General features: G+C 49.0%; 4 protein-coding genes across 6 annotated transcripts; 1 reads left to right on the plus strand and 3 right to left on the minus strand.

Annotated features, from left to right (window-relative positions):
• Nucleotides 1-84: 84 nt before the first annotated feature.
• Nucleotides 85-3,578, minus strand: LOC125949081 (uncharacterized). 2 transcript variants are annotated; one of them, XM_049675773.1, is made up of 6 exons: nt 3,471-3,578; nt 1,197-1,757; nt 1,047-1,102; nt 847-974; nt 620-761; nt 85-321 (listed from the first exon to the last, which is right to left on the minus strand). In XM_049675773.1, the coding sequence occupies exons 2-6, from the start codon at nt 1,363-1,365 to the stop codon at nt 154-156; spliced, it is 663 nt and encodes a 220-aa protein (XP_049531730.1). In that variant the 5' UTR covers nt 1,366-1,757; nt 3,471-3,578; the 3' UTR covers nt 85-153. The 2 variants fall into 2 exon arrangements, with proteins under 2 accessions (XP_049531730.1, XP_049531729.1); XM_049675772.1 differs by having other exon boundaries at nt 3,475-3,574.
• LOC125949077 (putative inositol monophosphatase 3) lies at nt 1,766-5,545 on the plus strand. The gene is made up of 4 exons (XM_049675768.1): nt 1,766-1,938; nt 3,971-4,600; nt 4,671-4,937; nt 5,019-5,545. Exons 2-4 carry the CDS (start codon nt 4,087-4,089, stop codon nt 5,273-5,275), a joined length of 1,038 nt encoding a protein of 345 aa, XP_049531725.1. The 5' UTR covers nt 1,766-1,938; nt 3,971-4,086; the 3' UTR covers nt 5,276-5,545.
• On the minus strand, nt 1,924-3,707 carry LOC125949076 (uncharacterized). Its single transcript, XM_049675767.1, has 2 exons — nt 2,783-3,707; nt 1,924-2,719 (listed from the first exon to the last, which is right to left on the minus strand). The coding sequence occupies exons 1-2, from the start codon at nt 3,703-3,705 to the stop codon at nt 2,122-2,124; spliced, it is 1,521 nt and encodes a 506-aa protein (XP_049531724.1). The 5' UTR covers nt 3,706-3,707; the 3' UTR covers nt 1,924-2,121.
• A 110-nt stretch (nt 5,546-5,655) lies between the features above and the next one.
• Nucleotides 5,656-7,553, minus strand: LOC125949079 (trypsin 3A1). Of its 2 annotated transcripts, XM_049675770.1 has the most exons (3): nt 7,324-7,553; nt 7,067-7,238; nt 5,656-6,971 (listed from the first exon to the last, which is right to left on the minus strand). In XM_049675770.1, exons 1-3 carry the CDS (start codon nt 7,412-7,414, stop codon nt 6,335-6,337), a joined length of 900 nt encoding a protein of 299 aa, XP_049531727.1. In that variant the 5' UTR covers nt 7,415-7,553; the 3' UTR covers nt 5,656-6,334. The 2 variants fall into 2 exon arrangements, with proteins under 2 accessions (XP_049531727.1, XP_049531726.1); XM_049675769.1 differs by having other exon boundaries at nt 5,656-7,238.
• Nucleotides 7,554-10,000: the final 2,447 nt, after the last annotated feature.

The raw sequence follows: 10,000 nt of genomic DNA on the forward strand, positions 1-10,000 counted from the left end.
TCAACAGCAGCGCTGGCAGTACATGGACAAGCGGTCGCAATTCCTTCGGAACAATAACGCCAAGCCATACGACGTTGCTTGATAAATAATCGCTAGTGACTGTTTTATATTTATTTTACAAAATACAATATGTGCCCCTCGTGTGACGGTTTTCTATGCTTTATAAGTACGGTGTAAGTCATGTTTGGTGAAAAACTCGTTCAGGTGATGTAGGTTGGCGCGAAAGTGTACGAGAAACTCATCAAGCGCCTTCAAATTGTCCGCGTTGCCATCCGACGGTCCCAACAGGCTCGTCCGACTAGGAACGTAAAAGTGGAGAATCTTGCAAATGGAAATAGAGACGAAACAATAATCGTCAACACTTTTTACTAGGTATATGCAGGCAAAAGAAACCAGAATGGAGCTTCTTATCGAAGAAGTACCGGCGAAAGAAGCCCCGAATGCAACTTTGAGTTTTATATGGCTTCCCAGACGGAATCCAGATATCGTTTAACATGGCAGATTTATTGCTGCGTGGTTTCGAGCACCGTAGAGTCGGTGCTCCACAAAGTATCATGAATTTGGATTAATACAATGTGGGATAACGGTGCCCCGTCGTTTACTGATAATGTTTGCCTACCTGAAATCCTTTCTGCGCCAGAAACCCATGATACGGCAGCAAACACTCTTCGTAGGCCTTTCGTAGGTGTGGTTTCAACTGCTCGTTGCACGTTTCATCTTCCAGCACCTTGCGGAAGAACAGTTCCATCATTTCGAATGCCCTGAGGAAAAAGTGGTGTTGGCGATAAGAATGTGTCCGGTCTTAATGCAGGTGAATCGCGTGATTTTGATCGACGTGTATGCTACCTTTTTAACCACAGCAACCCATCGGTCACCGTATCATAGGGATTGTCGTTGCCTTCCGCATCCTTAAGTATTAAGTCTTCGATGTGCGCAAACAGAGTCTCATTGGTTTTGAATTTGTCTTCCAATTTCTGCTCACAAAAGGGGAAAAATCCAGTTACAATCGTGCATACAAATGTACATGGTTTTCTGGTTGTACTTACCTTTACATTCTGTCGCATATCTTTGACGATCGGCGAGAAAAGCTTACCGAAGCAACCTACATAAGATACAAAGCAAAAACAGAGCACACGCGATTGTGGTTCGTTAAAACATAAGGAGTTTCTAAAACAGTCAGTTTTAACACGATTTACCGATTGCGTCCACTATTTGGTGTGATGATTCTAAGAAATTGGCAGTACTGATTTTGAAATTATTATTTTCATCGATTACTGGGAACAATTTCAGTTGACGAAACTGAATCTTAGCTTCACACACGTTGCCCGCGGCGATGGCAGCGGCTACTTCGTCGTTTTCAGCCATGCTAGCTCGTGTTCGGTTGCCACGCTGCTCTCGAGAATGGAAATGTAAGTGGCCTCCCGAGTTCGCGAATATGATACACGCTTTCGCCGCAAAGGGGTTTCACGTACGCCAACTGAACGCTGTGCTGCGCCACGAAAACGGGTTCTATCACCTGCGATCGCGCAACGGCAACTGGAAGTCGGGAACATGCCGCCTCGCCGCAATCTTATCTACGCAAAGCGTGCTCTCCTATGTTTATCATCATTTCATCGTCGCCCGTCGATTGGCCGCCCGGTTTTGGGGTGGCCTTATCGTGTACCGCGGGAACCTTCACCAGTCGGCGATCAGCCGTTACTCGAGGATTTCTATTTGCCGAGTGACGCGATGTGCAGGGTGTGTGCGTCGTATCGGTACTGGAATCGATAAGAGCGATTATGGGGTTTGTGCAGCTACGGGTGAATGTTTCATGCTGTAGAATAGGAAATACGACATTCCAGAGGACTGTTTTATTTTTAATTTAATTCTAATCGTGTTTGACCATCGAATTTTCAACCTTTAAGCTGGCATCGCGTGTAAAAAGACGGAAGCACGAGGGTCAGTGGTTGCTTATCAGTGATTTGTGCATTGACGTTAAATGCTTCATTTGTTGATAGTGAATACTTTTATTTCCAACTACTCAGGATCCGAGACTATTATGCTCATGCGGTATTAATCGGACAGCTGCGCTTCATTTAGTTTAAGTGTTAATTTATTAATTTTGTGCTTCACTATTTAATACTAACACGTTGCGAGATTTACCTTCAAAATATCACCTACGGCATTCATTACAAATAGTGTATGATCTAAGAGGTTCGATAGTTTTGGAAGCTGAAGTTGTGTCTGCGGAATGCATTTTGGGTCGCACTGGAATGTCCAGAACTTTTGCATCATTCCATTCGATGAAAGGCGCAGTTCGACCAACACCAACGGTGAACCCGGTTCTTTACTAGACACCAGTCTTGTATCGCGATCGAATAGTATCGTCGGTCCATTGCCCACCGGTGAGGCAGGGTTTTGTTGGAACCACCGGTGATAGTTGAGCGTAATGGCACTGTTTGGTGCAAAAAAGATGCCATCGTTACATTTAACGTCCATCCGCTGTCGGAACACATCCCCTGGCCGTTTCAACTGAGTAAGCCGACCAGCAGGGCCACGTGGTTTAGTTTCTACCAATCGCCGCGGACCAGTGCCCGGGTATCTCGGGGCAATGAAAACACGCTCTATACCGTCGAACCCATCGCCCATGATGGAACCGTCCGGTGTGTGGCCAAGATCGAATGTATGACCCATTTCGTGGCACACCGATCCGAGGGTAGTGGCAAAGCAACCACCATACCTAAAAAGATGAAAGCATGGGCTCAGGTTCAGGTCGCTAAGGTGATCGGTTGCCGATAGTTACGTTCGCCTGTAATTGCTATCGTCCAGCAAGTTGGCACAGTCTACGAGTTGCGGATCCGAAAATGCCGCACCGACACGCTCAAGCATCGTTGGCCAGGTATAAAGGCATCCCGTACCGAAGAGAGCCAATCCACCGCCACCCAGAGCAGCATGTCCCGTCGTTTTCGCTCGAATGTTGCCGTACGAGTAATCACCATCCGTGATGCCTTCGAAGTGAGTGCTACTCAGAAATGCGACCACCTTCACGGTGGCCATATCATATTGTTCCGATTGCACTAGCTCGCTAGCGAAATACTCCCACAATTCCCCTTCGGTCATACCCACGGATTGGGTCCACTCGAGTTGGCTGTGGAATGGTACGCAGGTCGAACCGAGAGTAAACGTTTTACGACCGTATCCTTCCTCGTGCAGCTTCTCACCGTACAAACACTGCAATAGTTCGATCGCCAGTGTTATCTTCTGGCAGGCCACGGTGGCGGTGTTTTCTTGATCTTCCACGTGCGACTGGTATCGTCCGCTGTGCCCTTTGCAGATAAGGTAAAGCGGCACGACCGTGTATGGACTACAGCGTGGCACGTAGTAAAAACAGATCCGCCGTTCCGCTTTGCAGTAGTGTAGATTGATATCATTTTGTCCCTCCTTGAGCCTCAGCAACAACCGAAATTTATACCGCTTTTCCAATGATTCACCTACATCCACGGAGCACGAGTATGGTAAAGGCCGGTGTTGATCCTGCTGCTCGTCAAAATTAATCCTCAGCTCTGTCCCCTCGCAGAGATTGTTGATGGAGCCCTTGAGCAGAACGATGGGATGATGAAACGTCTCCGATTCTAGCACGTTGGTTACTTCGATGTTGTGCAAAATTTCGCACATTTCGACCAGAGCCCACACCAAAACAGAGGCACCGCCCGACTCGGGAACCATGAATCACCGTTCAAAACAGCTGTGACGGCCGGCACAGCACAAGGTTGTTAGAACCGTCGGCGCGCCGCACGCAGAATTTTTTCAGTTAATATGTAAATTTGGATTCCAACGAAAGCAAAATTAATGAAAGTATTGAAAAAACTAACAAAAAACAAAAGATTGCACAAATTTTGAAAAAAATATATAATTCTTCCAGATAATTTTGCCACTCAGTAAATATTATGTCAGCGGACGTCACAATAGAAACCCGTTGTTTTGATCACAGGTCACCAGCAGGAACGGAAAAGGTCCTCCGCAGCTCTTCGTCCGGAAAAATGTGTGGCAGATCCAGTGGAGGGAATAATTAGCTTCTTGATAACCCGGCGAGAAATTGCTACGAAAATGAATTTCGGACGCTCGATACGGATCAATAAGTGTGGTTTCGTGATACTGGGCGTTCTGCTCATCGGCGCCCTGTACTATCTCTGGACCGGAGGAACCTCGAGTAGCGCGAGCTACGCGTTCAGCAAGAACCCGAACGAAATTAACCTTCGCAAGCTGCTTATCGGATCGATTCAGGCAGCACAGCACGGTGGTTTCGAGGTGGTGGCCGTCTCGAAGTCACGCGAACTGCACGAACAGAGCAAAGGCAAGACGCGCGAAGGTGCCAACAACCCGGTCACCGATGCCGATTACCGTTCAAATTGCGTGATGAAGAACGGCTTGCTGCGGATCTTCCCGAAGTTGAAGCTCATCTCCGAGGAAGACGATCAGCAGGAACGGTGCGCCGATGTGCAACTGTTCGATCTCGATCCGACGGTATTGCACGAAACTGCGTCCGTGCCAGACGAACGTATCAACATTGAGGATGTGGCCGTTTGGATCGATCCGCTAGATGCCACGCAAGAGTTTACCGGTAGGCAACGGACCCTTGGTTACAGCGTTTGTCGGTGGTATTTCTAATTCCTCGTTTGCTCTGCTTTCAGAACGCCTGCATGAGTACGTTACCACGATGGTATGCGTAACGGTGAAGGGTGTCCCCACCATCGGCATCATTCACAATCCGTTCACGATGAAAACGACCTGGGCTTGGCGTGACCGAGCCCTCTCGGAGGCGCTAGTGAACGTAAAACACGAGGCAGATGTTAAACATCCTACCATCATCGTATCACGGTCACATGCCGGTGCCGTGAAGGAGCAATCGAAGCAAATTTTTGGAGAAAATGCCCAAGTCATCACAGCCGGTGGCGCTGGTAAGCGTATGCTTTAGCGAGGGTTATATGCGTTCCACTAATCTTTCCACTAATCATTTTTCCGCATTACTCCTTTCAAAGGTTTCAAAGTGCTTCAAGTGATACAGAATAATGCGACGGCGTATCTGCACACAACGCACATCAAAAAGTGGGACATTTGTGCGGGCGATGCAATACTGGCGGCCATCGGTGGAAAGATGACCGATCTGCATAACGATCACATTGACTATCTAGACGGGCAGCCGCTGAATCCGAACGGATTGCTTGCTACTGCACTAGCGACGACGCACGAGGCCTACATAAAGCGAATAATGGAGAGTCCTTTTCTGAAACACTAGAAAGAGCGGGTGATGATGGTGTATGCTGATACCAATTCTGCTTTTGCTACATCACAGCGCAAGCCATGGACAGGCGTGTTCGCACTGGTGATATCATCCTTTCCTAGCAGATACCTTCAGCAATGGATCTCACTTTGATCGAATAGATTAGGGGTGATGGACACTATGAAGGCCAGTGTACGAGAGCTCTGTGTCATAAACTAAGTAGGACCATTATGTTAATTCTAGTTTTCTAATCTTTTGAAAATAAAAAACCGATTGCACCGACCAGTTCTATGAACAGGATAAATCCATCATCTTCATTTTCTGAAGGCCAACTTAATCCCTTCAATTTTTGGAGTTTGAAGAAACGCCGTGACAATGTGGTTCATTGGTGACGGAGTAACAAAAAGTTGGTTTTTAGACGAAAATCACAAAAGCGACTTTCTGTAATATGAATAACCACTTGAGAACGTGTGCTCATTAATCGTAAAGCCTGGAGGGTAGCAATCAGAGGCGGTGAATCATTATTCCTTTGCGTCGTCCGACGTTGATAGCGAGTTCTACGTTCACTGCAGGATCGTTCCGAAATAGGAGCAATCAACGAACTGGAAACGATCAGCTCTCGAAGGGATGACCACTTGCAACTTGCCTGCTCCAAAAGTTCGTTTGATAAATGAGAAAATGGTTGATGTGCTGTAGGAAATGCGTAATGGTTTTGTTGAAATGGTGCATTTTGTTCGTGATAACTTTACTTAATTTTACCAACATCTTCACTGCAAGATTAAGGCTTATTGGCATGTTATCTACTGCACAAACTATATTCACACATATTTACAAACTTTAAAATTAATTTAGCAAACCATTTACTAATTTAACGTTTAAAAGATACACTCCACGGCGCCCCGGCTTCGTGGCGGCAGCTATCTTGCACTAACTACTCAATACAGATAACACGGTAATGGAAGGCACCTTTTTAAGGCTGGAATGTTGTGAAATTCCCTTTCTGACAAATGGTTATGACTAGAAAACGGTTCTCTTTGGTATGAAATGGTTCGCTCACTGGTTATTAGTTCTCGCCTAGCTAGCATTAAAGCGCTCGATCACCGTAACAATCCATCCAGCGTACTCGCTAACCCGCGTGTAGATCCCGGGAAAGCCAGGTCGTGCACAGCCGATGCCGGTGGACACGATACCGATGAGCACGTTGTTGCTCGTCACCAGCGGTCCCCCAGAATCTGCCCAACAAGCATCGACCCCACCGACACTCTTACCAGCGCACAACTGCGTCCGAGCGATCGTACGCGATCGATTGCCCCGTCGGTACATACTTTCGCACTCTTCGTTCCGAAACACGTCCACCAAGGCACGCTGCAGTGTGTCGGCCTTATCGCCCAGGTTGCGATTTTCCTGCTGCCAGCCCCAACCGGCCACGGTAGCTGTTAAACCGTCGACACGCGCCGAAGCATCCGATCCGCTCGATAGACAGATGGGTCGGACGGTGGGCGTGAAGTAGATACGTTCCGTCACTTCCAGCAGGGCAATATCGTTGGAGGTTTTGCCGCAGTTATACCCCGGATGTGGCACGATCGTACGAATGCCCACCTCGTACGCCGGATCGGCCACGGGATCAATCCGATTACCGCTAAACTCCGATATCCGATAGAGACCGAGCACGGCTCGGATTTGATTCGGCCGGAGCACCTTATTGGTACCACTTTTAAGGGCGGAACGAAACAGAACGGTCCGTATGCGGATAAGTATCAGCTGAAGGATAACGTTGGACCGATTCGATGGACGGATAATACTCACCTGCAAATGCAGTGTCCGGCCGTGAGCAACCACCGTTCGTTGACGATCGATGCACCACAAAAGTGACCACCACGCTTCGTAAGGCTCGCAATGTACGTAATCTGACCGCGGCTCGTATCCAAACCGCCGACAATCCGCTGCTGTTGCTGCTGTCCGCATGGTACTGATGATACTAGAGCGATGATGATGGACGTACGCAAAGTGAGTGGATCATGTCATGGTGGTTTCGTGAATGCCGCTCGAGGATCGGAACTTACAGCTTATCTGCCCTTCGATGGTCGTCAGCAGGCTGAGGGTCAACACAACTGACGCTAGCAACCAGCACCTGCAGCATATCCGGTGTACCATGGCTCTCGCTGCTAATTGATGTAAGGAGTAGGATTACACTGGAATCCAAGAGATGTTATCGCAGCAACAGCAGCTGCAGCAGGAAAAGTAGATCTCGCCAGAAGTCAGAAACCTCAAACGCGAACTCGCACCACGTGCGTGCGTTCAGTAGTGACGCTGGCAGAGAACTTGCCGGTTCCATCTCACCGGAAGCACATTTTATACGCCAAACCAGACACACGCACACGTGCGAGCCACGCTATGGAAGATCTTGTTCTTGGAGATACACGCGAGCTCGGAATACGATCTCGAACGGTGCCCGACGGACGACGAAGGCGACTACGATGACTAGTTGCCCGGCTCGCCACCACCGAAGCCGAAGCGATGCTGTTTCACCCTTACCAACACCGGATGATTACCGACGCTTGGGATGGGCGCCAATCCGTTGAGCATTGGCGATAGCGGTACCGGCGTCTCCATTCACACGATGCAACCAATACCGCGTTCCGTGCGTTACCTTCGCGCGGTGTCAATGAATGATTAGTAGTGTTGTCGTCGTCGCCGACGACACACGTTCCCTTCCTCTGCATCCCCTGCTTGCCTACGGTATTGGAGTTTGTAGAGTCTCGCGATTCGCACGTGTTTCTACGCTTCACGCGAGTGGAGATAGAGAGGAGGAGAGCCCGCGAGCGCTTCGTTCGTTAACGTTTACTATGCGTTTACTAGGTTTGCTTGTAGAGAACCACCACGTGGTGTTTGAGTCATCGATGGTGGCAACCATGCAAGCCAGGAAATTGCATCGCAGGAGGGTGTGCTGCGATGCTACTTCGATTGCCATCAGCGTCAACCAAGCCAAGGAGCTTCATCGTAAAGATTAGATGCATGCGCAAATATGCAAGCAACATACATTTCAATTACTTCTTCAATAATGATAAGGCACTCCAAAGACGCGCACGGACTCACACCTGTATTAGCGATCCGGGGCTGACGACGACCACGACGACGGTGATTTACCGTGACGCGGCGGGGCAAGAAACCCCAGGGAGTTCAACAACTTCGTGCGCGCGCGTCTTTCGAACCACAGCATAGTGAATGGTGATGACCCTCGCGGGTGTCGATGACACAAACCGGTGTCTAATGTTACCATCGCTGGACGTGCGCAGGACGAGGTGCGACCGATTGACCTAGTCGCATGTCACTTGGAGGATATTTTTTGTGTGTATATGCAAATGAGGTTTAAAGTTGATTTCACTAACCAAAATTCACAACGCTATTGGACATCATCAGCTAGCAGCCATATCAGGTGTAAACGTCGGAAGCGAAGCACAGCGAGGTAGGGTTCATGATGGGCAATTAGACATCATTACTAGATAGTGAAGCCATCCTTCTTGCCGCTTCTTTTTCCAATAGATTCAATGTATCCGATTGCCCACCCCCTGTGCCACCCACGCACCAAGTCAGAAGGCGAATGCGCGTTTCGTCCTTCGGCTAGCAACCAACTGTCTTCTCTGCCATGTACCCGCCGCCGCCGCCGCTGCCACCTTCCCTTGCCAGCGAGAAGTTTAAGAAGAGATCGTTGTCGGATCTTCCTTGTTTGACATGTAGCCAGCAGCAACGCGTGTTACGCGTGGTGGAAAGGTCAGCCCAAACGCGACAGGCGGCGTTGTTTGCTTCCGTGCGGCAAAAAAAGACACATTCGTTGGCAACTAGTAGTGACAAGTGGGCGTATAATGGCCACCAGATCTGTTGGGAGGGCGTGGAAGGGGGTGAGAGTATGAGGCAAATTGATACCTTCGATTGTTTCATGGCACATCAGATTACGATCGCACAGCGTGACTGTCATCGGATGGGTGTTGTTTGCAGAGCTGAGGGCTTGAGGTTGGGATTAGATCGATGGAATACCAATGAGGCACACCATAGTGCTTCGTTTGCACGGGATTTGTTACGAGCGTTACGATGTTTGTATTTCATTTCCTTGAGGTGACGACCATGTAACACGTTAGGCACTCCATATCCATGCCGATGCCTACTCCGACTAGCATGAATGCCGGAAGGTGGCAGAACCCACCTTGACACTAGCTCGAATCTCGATCGCAGCAGACCAGGAGCCTGTTAAAGCGTAAGGTCACGACCGATGTATCGTTACTGTTTTACGCACGGGTGTGGCACAGTATAGAGTCGAGGCAGACAGATCATTTGGAGGATGAATATGTTGGAAGCGTAAAGGATATACCGGCAATTAAAGGTAGCTCTGCTGTAGTCGTATCATCAAGAACTCCCGATTAGGATCATTGAACGCATTCATGGAAAGAATGTGCAAACGACACCCATTGGAGACGCATTCTTTCTCACAAAACACGTGACTTCCGTGAGCCAAGCTTCAGCTTCCCTAACGCACCGTAGTAGACACGGCCTGTACGCCGCGTGCAGGCGAACAGTCACGTGTCCGAAGCGCCGCGGCCGGGTGCAGCGAACTCGCGCGATCATCGTCACCGACACACGAAACGGCGCTTCCGCCGCAACGGTGTACGGTGGGAGTGCGGAAAGAATGTGATGAATTTATTATTTCACAACTCTTCACTCAGCTTCACCCAATATCCCACACCC

The sequence above is a fragment of the Anopheles darlingi genome, chromosome 2 (assembly GCF_943734745.1).
Source record: "Anopheles darlingi chromosome 2, idAnoDarlMG_H_01, whole genome shotgun sequence".
In the NCBI taxonomy this organism is placed as follows: Eukaryota; Metazoa; Arthropoda; class Insecta; order Diptera; family Culicidae; genus Anopheles; species Anopheles darlingi.

Excerpts from the sequence above, each read along its gene's own strand:
- LOC125949079 (XM_049675769.1), bottom strand. The coding sequence starts at position 7,400 with ATGCTGCAGGTGCTGGTTGCTAGCGTCAGTTGTGTTGACCCTCAGCCT. Across the intron at positions 7,239-7,323 it reads CATCGAAGGGCAGATAAGCT|TATCATCAGTACCATGCGGA; the intron begins GTAAGTTCCGAT and ends TCATCGCTCTAG.
- LOC125949081 (XM_049675773.1), bottom strand. The coding sequence starts at position 1,365 with ATGGCTGAAAACGACGAAGTAGCCGCTGCCATCGCCGCGGGCAACGTG. Across the intron at positions 975-1,046 it reads ATATGCGACAGAATGTAAAG|AAATTGGAAGACAAATTCAA; the intron begins GTAAGTACAACC and ends TTTTGTGAGCAG. Across the intron at positions 322-619 it reads TGGCGCAGAAAGGATTTCAG|ATTCTCCACTTTTACGTTCC; the intron begins GTAGGCAAACAT and ends TCCATTTGCAAG.
- LOC125949076 (XM_049675767.1), bottom strand. The coding sequence starts at position 3,705 with ATGGTTCCCGAGTCGGGCGGTGCCTCTGTTTTGGTGTGGGCTCTGGTC. Across the intron at positions 2,720-2,782 it reads GATAGCAATTACAGGCGAAC|GTATGGTGGTTGCTTTGCCA; the intron begins GTAACTATCGGC and ends TCATCTTTTTAG.
- LOC125949077 (XM_049675768.1), top strand. The coding sequence starts at position 4,087 with ATGAATTTCGGACGCTCGATACGGATCAATAAGTGTGGTTTCGTGATA. Across the intron at positions 4,601-4,670 it reads TGCCACGCAAGAGTTTACCG|AACGCCTGCATGAGTACGTT; the intron begins GTAGGCAACGGA and ends CTCTGCTTTCAG. Across the intron at positions 4,938-5,018 it reads CATCACAGCCGGTGGCGCTG|GTTTCAAAGTGCTTCAAGTG; the intron begins GTAAGCGTATGC and ends CTCCTTTCAAAG.